The 14,489-nt window shown below is 42.8% G+C and overlaps 3 protein-coding genes and 1 pseudogene across 3 annotated transcripts in view; 1 reads left to right on the forward strand and 3 right to left on the reverse strand.

The window, feature by feature from the left end:
- LOC109952336 (complement C1q-like protein 2) overlaps window positions 1-438 on the reverse strand; it is a 6,235-nt gene extending 5,797 nt beyond the window's left edge. Inside the window, exon 1 of the mRNA XM_020587363.1 lies at window positions 387-438. The gene's annotated coding sequence lies outside the window, so the exon portion shown is untranslated. The remainder of the gene's footprint in view (window positions 1-386) is intronic.
- Window positions 439-765: 327 nt separating this feature from the next.
- LOC109952334 (complement C1q-like protein 2) lies at window positions 766-4,185 on the reverse strand. The gene is made up of 5 exons (XM_020587361.1): window positions 4,134-4,185; window positions 3,411-3,566; window positions 3,143-3,268; window positions 1,620-1,751; window positions 766-1,514 (listed from the first exon to the last, which is right to left on the reverse strand). The coding sequence occupies exons 2-5, from the start codon at window positions 3,436-3,438 to the stop codon at window positions 1,240-1,242; spliced, it is 561 nt and encodes a 186-aa protein (XP_020443017.1). The 5' UTR covers window positions 3,439-3,566; window positions 4,134-4,185; the 3' UTR covers window positions 766-1,239.
- A 3,555-nt stretch (window positions 4,186-7,740) lies between these two features.
- LOC109952333 (collagen alpha-1(VIII) chain-like) lies at window positions 7,741-11,367 on the reverse strand. The gene is made up of 5 exons (XM_020587360.1): window positions 11,086-11,367; window positions 8,931-9,225; window positions 8,613-8,687; window positions 8,263-8,394; window positions 7,741-8,182 (listed from the first exon to the last, which is right to left on the reverse strand). Exons 2-5 carry the CDS (start codon window positions 9,094-9,096, stop codon window positions 7,863-7,865), a joined length of 693 nt encoding a protein of 230 aa, XP_020443016.1. The 5' UTR covers window positions 9,097-9,225; window positions 11,086-11,367; the 3' UTR covers window positions 7,741-7,862.
- Window positions 11,368-11,522: 155 nt separating this feature from the next.
- Window positions 11,523-14,482, forward strand: LOC109952313 (protein-serine O-palmitoleoyltransferase porcupine pseudogene; annotated as a pseudogene).
- Window positions 14,483-14,489: the final 7 nt, after the last annotated feature.

Genomic DNA, 14,489 nt, shown 5'->3' on the forward strand with positions numbered 1-14,489 from the left:
CTACTCAATGTATTTTTGTTCCGCGTGTTTGGGGGGGGGGGGGGGGGTCAGTGTCCTGCCCAAGGACACTTTGGCATGTGGACTGCATGCACTGAGATTTGAACCTTCAACCTTCTAGTTGGGAGATGACTGCTCTACCCACTGCACTGTCCCCTCCCCCTAAAACAAGAAGTTCATAAATTAATTAGTGGGTGGTGGTTAAAACAGCAAATAAATAATAGAAACAGGGAGAGCACTAGAAATATTGCTGCCCCTGCTGCAAGCTCCAGAGCAGGTCAGTGCTTGGACAGCAATGACAGTACTTATGAACCAGATCCATAAATGTGAGATATGTGTTACCCAGTCTGTAATGAAAACTGAAAACCAACATGAGATTTAAAACTCACCATACAGCCCTGCTACGATTATACTGTCATGATTCTGTCCCGCCTGTTTCCAGTATCATGCTTTTATTTTGTTATCATTTCCTGTTTCCTGTTTTCAGTTTCATATGGACTCTTTACACTAATCAACACTCATTGTTTACACCTGTTTTCAGCCTGTTATTTCTGCTTACCCCGTCGGCATTATTGGCAGCTTTATACGCCGACCCCTGACATATACATTTGATTGTTTTGCTTTCAATGTGTTGATATTTAAATTTGAAGCAAAAAATAAAACATAAAAATAAAAAGGTCCACAGAGAGAACTGTGAGAAATTAATTCTTCAATTTAAAGGACAAAATCAGAAAAACAAATAAAAAAAGACAAAATCAAGATGCCCCGCTCCTTTTATTGTTTATCATTATGTGCACATTAATACAGAGCTAAGTGTTTATATGGATGAAAATTGTTTTGAGGCTTTTATTTAACAGAAAATTTGATCTTTACTAGAGTTTGTTATAGTCTCTAAATTATCAGATTATGTTTGAGACAGTTTTCTTTGAAAGCTCATTGCATTCAGCAAAGACAAAACACTGATTTATCTTGGAATTGCTGTCCGATAATGATGAGACCCATCACTTGTAATTATAAGAAAACATTTCATATATATGACTTAATACATCATTATTACAAGACCTGGACTTTGTAAATATTAACAGCAAAGCTCTGTGTTCATTCCATGTGTTAATAAGAAACTGTTGAAGCACATCTGCTTGTCACAAAAGAAATCTTGAATGAGAGACTAAATCACATTTAACAGGGAAGGTAGTCAGTTTTCTTTTAGTCAATGCAAAGCAAGCCCACACATTTCCCCTCTCACAGGGTGAAAAGCAGATGACCACTGAAGGTGCTATGGTGGTTCTGATTATCATGTATCTTTGTGCCAGTCCACTGATGCACACACACAGTGTCTCCGGCCTCTAGAAGCAGTGACGCACTTTGAGAAGAAGCCCCATAACCAGCTGTCTGATGCTCATATGCAGTAAAAATGTGGTTTGTGTTCTTGACCAACACAGCAGCTGTGTTACTTGAATCAACACCGATGTGCCACTCGAAGTGATAGACTCCTCTCACCGCTGCAGTGAAAACACCTGTGGACATTTGTTTTAGTCATTCATGTGGAAAATCAGCTGTTATTCTTTCAATGACATGAACATGGCAGAAAGGTGGAAGCTTTGTTAAAATGTCTGAGTTACCTGTGTTTGGGTCGTAGGCACTTCCGATGTTTGTGACGACATTTTTAAAGACCAGAGCAGTGTGTCCGTTGAAGGGTCCGATAGTTGCCTCGCCGTCGGACAACAGCGAGGCTGAGAAAGCCACCTGCCCGGCTGAGGGAAGGAAAGTAGAGGCATTACCTCAGCAGTCTACAGATACAACAATGTGAGCGTTATTTGTACTGTCCACCTTTTTAAGAAGAATTTTGGCTCATAAACATTTTCAGAATGAAAATATTCAAGCATTAAAATGCTCACTTTGAGTCTCGCCTTCTCCAAAAACTGACAGAATGTCAGCTAACTCTACTATTTGCTAATAATTTCTTGAAAGTTTCCTGTAAAGACCCATGTAGTTTGGTACTATTAACAGAAAACAGAGACAACCTCTGAGACTGCTCGCTGAGTTAGTCCGCTGAGTTTATTCAGGAATTTCCATGAACAAAATTGCTTAAGTTTAAACTACAGTTAATATGGACTTTTCAATTATTATTTGAAAGTGTATTCATCCGTGATACTGAATTGTGTAGTTGTTTGTAGACTGATTTCCCACTTTGCATGTGTAGCTCACCTTTTGTCCTCTGACTAAAATCCTCAAGTGCATTTAGAAATAACTACAAGTGTACCAACTGATCACTCTCTAATTTTACCTTTAATTAGTACCAAATTAGATCATTCTTTCCAGGAAACTATTTGGATTGTACAGACATGTAACATAAAGTGTTACCAAATTTCACATTTCCCCAGGGGAAGTTAAAATGAGCTAAAAACTGCTGTGGTCCCAAACATAATTTTTAACCCATTTTATTGGGAACTCACACTAATTAGACAGTAACATTGTTTTATAATTTTCTCAAGATCTCTTATTTGTGATACACTAAATACCTACTCACCCATCGAGGCCCACATACTCACAGTTAGAAACAGAAGCAGCATGTTTAGAAAATTGTTGCATGTATTCAGACTTGGTGATATAGTGTACGGCATTTGAAATATGTATTTTATTATTATATTATATTATGTACTTTAAGAATATTCTTTGATTGTGCATCTATAGAGAAAGAACATAAAAGCAAAAAAATAACTAAAAATGCACATGGTAGAAAAGTTCTACTTCATACACAGTACATACAGTCCAGTCCCCCCCTGGCCATATGGACACCATATTAATCTATGCTGCTGACAGCACCACCATGTGGTTAGTTAAAGATCTCTTACCCTGGAACTTTGACACATCGACGGACTCCTACACACTGACCATTTGTAGGAGATTACATCTGGTGCATGCCCCCCTGAGCATGCAGTCAACATAGTGAAGCTTCAAACTGCTAGCGCCACCATATGGCAAGATTCAACTGCAGCTAAATGTGGCTGGTAGATTCACAAACAACCAATAGCTGAGCAGAATTTGATAGTTTTCACCTGTAGGTGGTTCTACAGTATTAAAACAACCTGAAACATCAGTGCAGTGTGACGTGGCTGTGAAACCGTGTGTCTCTATGTGATACCATGCAGCTGTTGCTTCAGCTTGTCAGTCTCCGTTTTCTGCCCATCGAGCTCAAACTTCTGGCTCTGCATCTCAGTTTTCTGCTTCTCCAACTCAGCCCTCACCTCTTGCAGCTTTGCTGCTTGTGCTACGAAAGAGCATAAATAACTTTGTGAGATTTATTTTACTGCACCATCAGTTTCTTTGAAATTTCTCCAACATGTGTAATAAACTTGATTCAGTGAACAACAGACAAGCCAACATGCTGAGATACTGACATCACACTGTACCTTCATTCTCTCTCTGTAACAGCCTCATCTCCACCTTCTGTTCAGCCAACGAGGCGGTCAGCTCTTTCAGCGCAGCATGGACGTCCTGCAGACACGGCTGCTGGTAAGAGATCTGCTGTGCAGTGGTTTCCACATCTGTCCCTGTATTGCTGTGCTCTGTGGAGACAGAGCAAACCAGCAACAGCAGGCAAACCACAGTGATCCCCATTCCCACTCAGGATGTTGACAGTCAGACTGTGTCCTCTGTGAACATGTGGGACCTTTGTACAGCACAGCAACAGGAGGGTGAGAGTTCAGGGAGGAGGAGAGCGCAAACAGGTTGAGAGGCAGTGGCTTCACTCAACAAACAATCATGTCTCATAGCAAATTAACAGGACAGAAAACAAGACAATAAATACAGGACATTCACAAAAAAGACAAAGGGGGTTTAACATTTGGTTTGTGTGTGTGAGGGTGTGTTTAAGTTGATGCAGTCTGGTACATATTAAACAGGAGGGAGGGGGAGTAAAATGTATAAGGATAATAACAGTGGTGGTTAAAACAGCAAATAAATAATAGAAACAGGGAGAGCACTAGAAATATTGCTGCCCCTGCTGCAAGCTCCAGAGCAGGTCAGTGCTTGGACAGCAATGACAGTACTTATGAACCAGATCCATAAATGTGAGATATGTGTTACCCAGTCTGTAATGAAAACTGAAAACCAACATGAGATTTAAAACTCACCATACAGCCCTGCTACGATTATACTGTCATGATTCTGTCCCGCCTGTTTCCAGTATCATGCTTTTATTTTGTTATCATTTCCTGTTTCCTGTTTTCAGTTTCATATGGACTCTTTACACTAATCAACACTCATTGTTTACACCTGTTTTCAGCCTGTTATTTCTGCTTACCCCGTCGGCATTATTGGCAGCTTTATACGCCGACCCCTGACATATACATTTGATTGTTTTGCTTTCAATGTGTTGATATTTAAATTTGAAGCAAAAAATAAAACATAAAAATAAAAAGGTCCACAGAGAGAACTGTGAGAAATTAATTCTTCAATTTAAAGGACAAAATCAGAAAAACAAATAAAAAAAGACAAAATCAAGATGCCCCGCTCCTTTTATTGTTTATCATTATGTGCACATTAATACAGAGCTAAGTGTTTATATGGATGAAAATTGTTTTGAGGCTTTTATTTAACAGAAAATTTGATCTTTACTAGAGTTTGTTATAGTCTCTAAATTATCAGATTATGTTTGAGACAGTTTTCTTTGAAAGCTCATTGCATTCAGCAAAGACAAAACACTGATTTATCTTGGAATTGCTGTCCGATAATGATGAGACCCATCACTTGTAATTATAAGAAAACAGAGTACAAGGGTTAACATCTTTCCCCTCTCACAGGGTGAAAAGCAGATGACCACTGAAGGTGCTATGGTGGTTCTGATTATCATGTATCTTATTTTCAGTCCACAGTCGCACACACACAGTGTCTCCGGCCTCTAGAAGCAGTGAAGCGCTTTGAGAAGAAGTCCCATAACCAGCTGTCTGATACTCATGTGAACTAAAAATGTGGTTTGTGTTCTTGACCAACAAAAACCGTTACTTCCAGTGGAGGCGATGCTTGACAGTTGCAGATTTTTAAATTATGAACAAGACACAAAACATTTTAATGAGTGAATTTCTGATTCTGGATTGTACCTTCTCGGAAAAACAGAAACAAAATCCGTTACTTCCAGTGGAGGCGATACTTGACAGTTACAAGCATTTCATTGTTACAGGAGCAGCTTTGATCTGTTTACCCAGTCACACGCTGGTGGACAACCACAGACACTGGAAGGTGTGGACTGGGAATCGAACCACCAGCTTTCTGGTTTGAGATGACCTGCGCTACCCTCTGAGCCCGGTCGTGTAGATAGTGAAACATGATACCAGTAGTGCCACAAGCAGTGGTGGAAAGTAACTAAGTACACTTACTCAAGTACTGTACTTAAGTACAATTTTGAGATATCTGTACTTTGAGTATTTTCATTCTCTACTACTTTCTACTACTACAAGCTACTCAGCAGTATGTAAAGTCTTTACATTAAAACTAGCTCTACCTTTACCAGCTCCTGTCAGGTTTGCTGCCACTGCCTGTCTGTCTGTCTGTCTCTCTCTCTCTTAGTGTGTCCGTCGAAGGGTCCAGTAAGTCCACTGCCTTCAGCCAACAGAGAGGCTGAGAAAGCCACCTGTCGATCTAACAGAGACACCTGTACTTATTGCACTGTCTGCCACTTTAGGCAGATTTTTAAATTATGAACAAGACACAAAACATTTTAATGAGTGAATAAATTCATTTAATCAGTAAGATTGTTTCTTGTGCACCTTTATCAACGGTGCATCTCCCTGGGAATCCAGCCTGTCTCCAGCTACCTGGGCTACTCTTCTGCTGCAGCCTCCAGCACAAGCTCCAGCCCCAGCTCGCAGCCTCACGATCCCTAGCAGCAACTCACCTGATCAACACGTCACTGCCTGGGCCTCTTGTCTGCTGCGCCCTCAGCTCCAGCCCCTGCCACAGTTTTCCTGCTCTGGTTCGAGCAGACTCTCTTATTTCTGTTCTGCCACAAGTCCCTTCAGTACCCATTATCTGCTGTCAACATTCAGTAATAAAACCACTGTCCATAACCGGTTCTCTGCAGTTTGATCCCAGCTTATTTCCTAAGCTGGTTGATGCCAATACTTTGTACTTTTACTTAAGACTTTGAATGCAGGAATTTTACTTTTACACATTGGTGTTGCTACTTTACTTCTTCCACCACTGGCCCCACGTAGTTCAACAGTGTCTGTAAATACTGTGCAGTTTGAGGGTTTGGCCACCACAGGGCGCTGCCAGTGAACTTTGTGCAAATGAAAATCCTCTGTGCAGCAAGCTGCTGACAGCAGTCGCACACATTTCTGCCAAAATGCCACTTGGTGATTAGCTCTGGATCTAATCTGGATCCCAGTGGAATACGAGTCCGGTAATTTTATGCAGTACAATATGATGTATGATAAAACAAATATTTTTATTGAAATGTTTTCTGAACAACACCTTGTAACTGTTGCTTCAGCTTGTCCAACTCAGTCCTCAGACTCTCCACTTCTTGCAGCTTTGCTGCTTGTGCTAAAAAAAGAGAATAAAAACACTTTGTAATTTCCGACTTCACTGCACTGTACCTTCCTCTGGAAATTGCTCCAGAATTTTTGCATAATTAAAATTTTGATTGAGTAAATTATTGTCATTTCTGTCCTGCGCTGCCTCGACACAGACAGCTCTGTAACACAACGGTGGCTCACAGGCAAGGCCTCCTAGTGCTGCTACTTCTCTCACTGCCTGACACACAGTAATACTGTACCTTCATTCTCTCTCTGTAACAGCCTCATCTCCACCTTCTGTTCAGCCAACGAGGCGGTCAGCTCTTTCAGCGCTGCATGGATGTCCTGCAGACACGACTGCTGGTAAGAGATCTGCTGTGCAGTGGTTTCCACATCTGTCTCTGTATTGCTGTGCTCTGTGGAGACAGAGCAAACCAGCAGCAGCAGGAAAACCACAGTGATCCCCATTCCCACTCAGGATGTTGACAGTCGGACTGTGTCCTCTGTGAACATGTGGGACCTTTGTACAGCACAGCAACAGGAGGGTGAGAGTTCAGGGAGGAGGAGAGCGCAAACAGGTTGAGAGGCAGTGGCTTCACTCAACAAACACACATTTAGTATCACAGACGTTTGAGAAGCTTTTGTTTGTTCACAGTTATTAATTATCATTAGTTACTATGACGTAAAAATCACTGTATTATTTCTCAATGTAACAGGTTAATTGATAAAGTAACTTTAATTACATTACTGAGCCTAATGAACTAACCCGTTGTACCTGTCTTACTATGGAAACCAGTGATTTTTTTTTCTTCTACTCTCGGTCCAGGGTATTTCATTACCACTGAGCCTCGGCGCTGTATACGTACTGCAGACTGACAGAGGCGCTGTCAGGGAGGAACTTTGCTGACAACTCTGCGCTTCAACTTGTCTGACTAATGATCAATTGAGATGCTGGTTCAGACGGAGGAGAAAAGTAACCATGAGAACAAACTAATCTGGAAGGATCCATTTCCATGGTAACGGGTCAAACTACACTTAAACCTCTATGAAACTGGTTTAACTGGTAGTCCTGCCTTTTAACATGTTTCACTACATCAGTCAAAGGAAGCATCTGATTTTCTGATGTCAGTATGTTGATATCTAAATTGTCCACAGACAGAACTGCAGTTACATGCTTGTTTAATTCAACTGAAAGTCAGACACTGATAAGAAATGTTTGAACGCTTATTTTCTTTTACAAACTGTTGTTGTTCTTCTGCTTTGTGGTCCAACTTTTATGTAAAGAAAATCGACTGCAACGTGCTGTTAAATCCAAGGATTGTTTGATACAACAAGAGCCAGTGACTGTCACACATTTGCAGAAAGAGAGGAGTTGTTTCCTTCATTCATGGTGAAAAGCAGATGTCCACTAAAGGTGGTTTGGTGAACATCATTGTCATAAATCTTAGAGCCAGGCCAGATACGCAGAAACAGGATATCTCCCGGCTCAAGCAGCAGATTAACACCCTGAGAAGAGCTCCCGTAACCGGACATCTGATACTCATATGTGTTAAAAGTGGGGACCGTGTTCTTGATCAACACAGCATCTGAGCCATGCGAAGGTTCTGCAATTACACCGATGTGCCACTCGAAGTGGTAGACTCCTCTCACCGGCACAGTGAAAACACCTGTAGGACAAGAGTGTAAATTAGCCTGACATAGTGGAGCCAGAAAGTGGGACTGATTGTAATATGTCTGAGTCCAGTACCTGTGTTTGGGTTGTACGCATTTCCAATGTTAGTGACGACATGTTTGAAGATCAGAATAGTGGGTGTGCCAAAGGGTCCAAGAGTTAACGCTCCCTGAGCCGAAAGAGAGGCCGAGAAAGCCACCTGTTGGACTGAGAGGAAATTCAGTGAAAATACAGGTTCAGCTGTGACTGAGCAGCAGAAGCAGCTGCAGCGGTCACACATGTTTCTCCAAGAAATATTGTTGTTATAAATAAAATTACTACAAACACCAGTGTTTGGCTTCAATACTGGACACTGTAAATGTTTTGTGAGTAATTACTAGTATGGTACATGTAATGATAGTGTATATAACTATAGTACAACATACAGCCACTTCCAAATGGTAGCTGTTGCTTCAGCTTTTCAATCTCAGCCTCTTGATTCGCCAGCTTTGCTGCTTGTTCTGAAAAAGAGAAGCAGTAGGTTTGTCAGTCTGAGTTTACTGGACCATCATGTTTGTTGGAAAGTGCACCGACATACTGTATGTAATTAAAACTTTGGTTCAGTAAACAATTCAGACCCAACATGGTGAGTTACTTCGTGTCATTTCTGTCCTGCTCTGACAGCTAGGGGCTCAGTAGCTGTGGCCCCTAGAGAATGTCTCCTGATGCTGTCCCTTCCCTCACTGACTGACAACATACTGTACCTTGGTTCTCTCTTTGTAAGGATGATATCTCCACCTCCTTTTGAACCAGCCAGGCCGTCAGCTCTCTCACCACAGCTCCGATGTCCTGTGGCTGTTCTTTGGTCGTAGTCTCCTCTGAGGACACAGAGCAGACCAGCAACAACAGGGAAACCACAGTGATCTTCATTCTCCCTCTGGATGTTTCTGGTCAAACTCTGTCCTCTGCAAACGTGAGACCTTCATATAGCACCGCAGCAGGAGGCTTGAGGGTCGGGGAGGACGCCACACATGTGTGTACACTGTCTGACAGGAAATGCTGCAAGACAAACAACAGAGCCGTTTTTGTTTGTTTAGGAAAAAGATTACTGTAATTCTTTATTTACTTTTTTGTGGTCTTCCTGTTGGTTTGAAGGAGCCAGGGCTTTCTGGAAAAAGGTGATGCCATACATGCTATTTCCCACCAATCAGAACTAGTTGGCCAGTCGCTGCCAATCAAAACACACCCACATGGTTGTGTTAAAGAGGGTCACAGGAGTTGATCAGATGATGAACAGTGATCAGTATTATCAGAAAACAAACATGACAGGTTGGGTAACAGGTGCATCTCTTACAAAACTCTCTGCCACTTATCTTTTTTACAAAAAAGGGGCTTGTGACCGTGGGTGGGTGAGATGCACCTGTTACCCAACCTGTCATGTTTATTAAAACCTAAAATCTACTTTACTGTGGACCACATGGCCCCATGTTCATTTCCATTTATGCCATTTATATTAGTGGAGATAAGGAAGTGTTTTTGACCAACACAGTAGCTGTTACACCTCCAAACACACCGATGTGCCACTCAAAGTGGTAGACTGGAGGCTTTGTTAAATTGTGTTTGGGTTGTAGGCACCTCTGACGTTTGTGATGACATTTTTAAAGCAATAAGGAATCAGAATCGGCTTTACTGGCCAGGTGTGTTGGACACACGAGGAATTTGACTCTGGTACATCGGCTCTCAATGTGCATGTACATATCCCCATGCAAGGGGCAAGTAAACAGTTGTTAGGTTATTTTTTAGTTAGATAGATATTCAGAGATTTGTTGTCTAGGAATGTTTAGTGCAGACAGGGTGACTGGCTTAGGCTGTTAACTGTTCAACCTGCAGTGCAGACTGCAGGCACGTCAAGGTTACAGGAAAACTGCTGTTAGTGTCAACTGTAATGCTAGTCTTAATATTTGTCTTAATGTGTAAGGTTATGTCCAATTGTTTTAGATACACACCACGAAAACAACAGTCACGCACCTTGACTTTTCCTCATGTTTTGGCTAAACGTTATAGCAGCTGCAAGGCTTGCTTATCGGGTGACGTCACGGTTCGACAGCCCAGAAAGGATTAATATTGTATAGCAATGCTTGGGTCGGGGTCTTTTGGGTTTCCGGGCTGCTTTGGCAGCCTGGGGGTTGGAAGATCTCTGGACTGGAAGTGTGAATTCTTGCCTGTGACTCTTTGAATAAACCAGCACGGTTATATTAGAAAGTGGTGCAAACAATGCAAAATAAGCAGTATAACCAGGCAGTAAACAATGCAGACAGACAACAAGGCTGAGAAAGTCACCTGCTGGGCTGAGAGAAAGAAAGAAGAGCATTACTTCAGCAGTTTACAGATACAACAATGTGAGCATTATCCACATGTGTTTGTACTGTCCACCTTTTTAGGAAGGTTGTTGGATCATAAACATTTTCAGAATGAAAATCTTCAAGCATTAAAATGCTCAATGAGTCTCGCCTTCTCCAAAACAATAATAAAATACCAAGACATTTTTCTCCAATGAAATCTTGTTTGACAGTTAAGAGATATGTTTGGTACCACAGCTAAACGCTCCTGGGGTAAAACGCATATCATTTCATTGGTTTTCTTGGGATCACATTCCATTGATGAATTTATGACAGAAAACATGGACTTTTTTTTGAGAAATAAAACAGTTTTCCCTTCATATACTCATGGAGGGAGATGGGCCTTATCCGGGCCTGTGCAGGCACAGTTAGAGACATGATTCTGGTTTTTATTCGTACATGTTTGTCCTTAGCTGTCTATGCACATAGACACATTCTCTCTGAGCAGCAACATATTCAAATATCCTCACAGTGGCTCCACCATGTGGTGGGTTAAAACCCTGTTACACTGCAAACTTACTTTACTGCAGTTCTCCTGAGCATGTAAGCGACACAGTGAAGTTTGAAACCAGTGTGACCAGTTGCAAAACACTGCTGAATCTCATTATCCAGCTGTGTGTCACACACACAACCAGCCAGTCATGGGGAATTGCCTAACCCCTACTTGTGCTGCTTTCTAGTCTCATACACTTCAAATTAAACCATTAGTGAATGGAGTTCGGTATTAAAATGGAACGTTTAGGCTCCTGCTACGTTAAACAATACCAAAGTGGAAGTGTGCTACACCTGAGCCTGTGTTAAAACAAAAAACATTTTTATTAGGTTTAGCTTTTTGTTGTTAAACATAATTTTTTACGTATGTTCACAGCTGGGTGACTGCTACTGAGTCCCAGAGCGGGACGCGCGCCTCCTGTCTTCTCTTACGTCCGCGCCTCGGTGGAGCCACTTCTTCGTGGGGCGCTATACAGGGTACAACCTGCCGGAAATGTATTAGAAGAAGAAGAAACTTCTCTTTCGTCTTTGTAAGAAAAAAACTTGTGAAAACGACTTCCGCGGAAAGCGAGGAGTAGAAGTCAAAAGAGGAGAGGAGAAACGGGAGACAACGTTAGAAAGAACGAGCTGAGGCTGCGGGATGGACGTGTCCAGCAGACTGGTGGTGTGGCAGCAGCTGGCTGAGAGCTCAGGGCTCAGCACGGTCCAGCAGGGCTGGGAGCAGGTTTGGAGGCTGCTGCTGCTCTGCCTCATGTGCAGACTTTGCTTCAGACTGCCAGGCGTGTCCACAGTGAAGCATGCCGTGTCCGTGCTGTCCGGGATGTACGGTCTCTTCCTGTTCTTTGAGCTGCACATGCTGTGGGTGCTGCTGCTCAGTATGCTCTGCTACCTGGTCTTGCTGCTCAGCAGACACTCCAGCAGCAGAGGCCTCTTCCTCTCGCTCATCATCCTCATCTACCATCTCATAGGGGAGCTGCATTTGATTGACATGGTAACCTGGCATAAAATAAGAGGCTCTCAGATGGTGGTGGCCATGAAGGCCATTTCTCTGGCCTTTGAGCTGGACAGAGGAGCAGTGCGCAGCTTGCCTTCCCCTGTTGAGTTCCTGGGCTATGTTTTCTTTGTGGGTACTGTTGTCTTTGGTCCTTGGATCAGCTTCTCCAGTTATAAGGATGCAACTGAAGGCAGACGTCTGAGCTGGTTGTGGCTGAGGAGCTCGTGTGTCAGCCTCCTGAAGAGTCAGATTTGTCTGCTGGTCTCCACCTGCGTTGCCCCTTATCTCTTCACTTTATTCATCCCAGTCCATGGAAACCCAGTCATACAGAAGTGGCTACATGCATATGAGAACGCATTGTCCTTCCACTTCAGCAACTACTTTGTCGGGCACCTCAGCGAGGGCACCATTATGCTGGCTGGAGCAGGCTTCACAGAGGAGAAGGAGCACATAAGGTGGGAGACGTGTGTGGTGAAGCCGCTCAGTGTGGAGATTCCTCGCTCCATGGTGATGGTGGTGACGTCGTGGAACATCCCTATGTCTCGCTGGCTGAAGACCTATGTTTTTAAAAATGCCATGAAGCTGGGGACGTTTGCAGCCATCCTGATGACATACACAGCCAGTGCCCTGCTCCACGGCCTGAGTTTTCACCTGGGAGCAGTTCTGCTCTCTCTGGGTTTCATCACATATGTTGAACATGTTCTGAGAAAGAGGCTCGCATCCATCTTCAGTGCCTGCATCCTGTCCAGGCCCTGCTCCTCAGGCTGCAGCCACCAGCACCGGAGCGAGTACTGGGTGATGCTGCTCAACTTGGTCTTCAGCCTCCTGGCCATCTTCCACCTCACCTACCTGGGCTCCATGTTTGATCCTGGAGTTGACGAGCAGGATGTAGAGGAGGGTTATGCGGCCATCCACACCATCCAGAGGTGGTCTGAACTGAACTGGGCGAGCCACTGGGCTGTGCTGGCCTGCTGGGTCTTCTACCGTTTAATTCTGTGACGCTCGTGATAATGGAAAGACTGTAGTACTCCAGATACTTCACAATGATTTTGTCAGCGAGTATCAGGGTGGGAACAAGGTGGAAAAAGTGACCATCATGGATGTGAGGCACATCTGTACAGCTCGAGGCCTGCTGGTCCACCAGCGACTGAGTTATGTACCTGCTGTTGTACTTTGACATATAAACAGTACCTAGATTTCAGCTGCACACCTGGTGTATAAGATGTCGAGTCTGGATGAAGTCTCATCTCTATCGTGTAAAACCAGCTCAACTGCAGTAACGTTCAGTGTTTTTTATGGGATGTTTCTTTCCAGTCAACATGAATTATCTGCTGAGCCTGACTTGTGCATCCTCAACAGTTCTTTGAATAAATGGAAATTAAATTTCTTGTAGCCATTTTAAATGGTAAAACTTTGCTGTTCTGACAAACACTAAGTTCTAATGTTAATAGCACACTTTTATATGTAAACCTCTAGATGAGTGAGGTGCTGAGTTCTGTTTCTCATCCTAAGTAGAGAATTTTGGAATAAATTAAGCTGAAAATATCCATTTAATGCAACATTGTCTACATAATATAAATTCTTGTGTTTTTACAGGAAGGTTCACAGGCCATGTTGACCCTGGCACCTGCTGCTGACAGTGCATTGAAAGTAACACCTACATTTAACAGACTCAACCCCTACATTCATTAATTAGGAGTTTTGTTCAGAATGTGTTGAAGAGTTTGACATTTAATTAACAGGATTTCTAGGCGCATCACAGTTGAACATACAACATACTCAGCTGTGAACTAGGGGTGGGCGGATCGATCCTTAAGTATCGATACATCGATTCTAGGCGTTGTATCGATAAGGATCGATCCTCACATAAAAATATCGATATTAAGGGTTTTTAAAATTTATTTAGCATGAAATATATTTAAAACGAGCTTGTATAGAACTCTGTCTCTTATGCAGCTCCTTTCACACGCACATTGTTCACCCCTCCCTGCTTTGCTGTGTTTCGTTGTCCTACCATCACGTGACTCAGCAGCGCCATATCCAAGCAAGCAGAGTCTTTTAGCTGCAGTGCCAGTGAGTGAGAGGTGGTATCATGGCGGACAAAAAAAGGAGTGTTGTGTGGAAGTATTTTACAACCTTTAATGAAAACACAGCGAATTGTGATATATGTAAGAAGGCCATTCGCTACTGTGGCAACACAACTAATTTGCACAAACACATTAAACAACATGAAAAAGAGAACAACGAACTGCAAAAGCAAAGAAGAGAGGAGGGAAATCCTCCAGACAGACCCCCGGCAGTGAGACAGACGTCACTGGCAGAGTCATTTGAGCTTCAGAGAGGCAAAGAATATCCAGGTAGCTAACATCGGTGAAAATATGTTTTTGTATGGTGTCCGAGTATGGGACATCATACTTGGTCACCGGTCACGTCCTTTC

Source organism: Monopterus albus, unplaced genomic scaffold (assembly GCF_001952655.1).
Source record: "Monopterus albus unplaced genomic scaffold, M_albus_1.0 scaffold454.1, whole genome shotgun sequence".
In the NCBI taxonomy this organism is placed as follows: domain Eukaryota; kingdom Metazoa; phylum Chordata; class Actinopteri; order Synbranchiformes; family Synbranchidae; genus Monopterus; species Monopterus albus.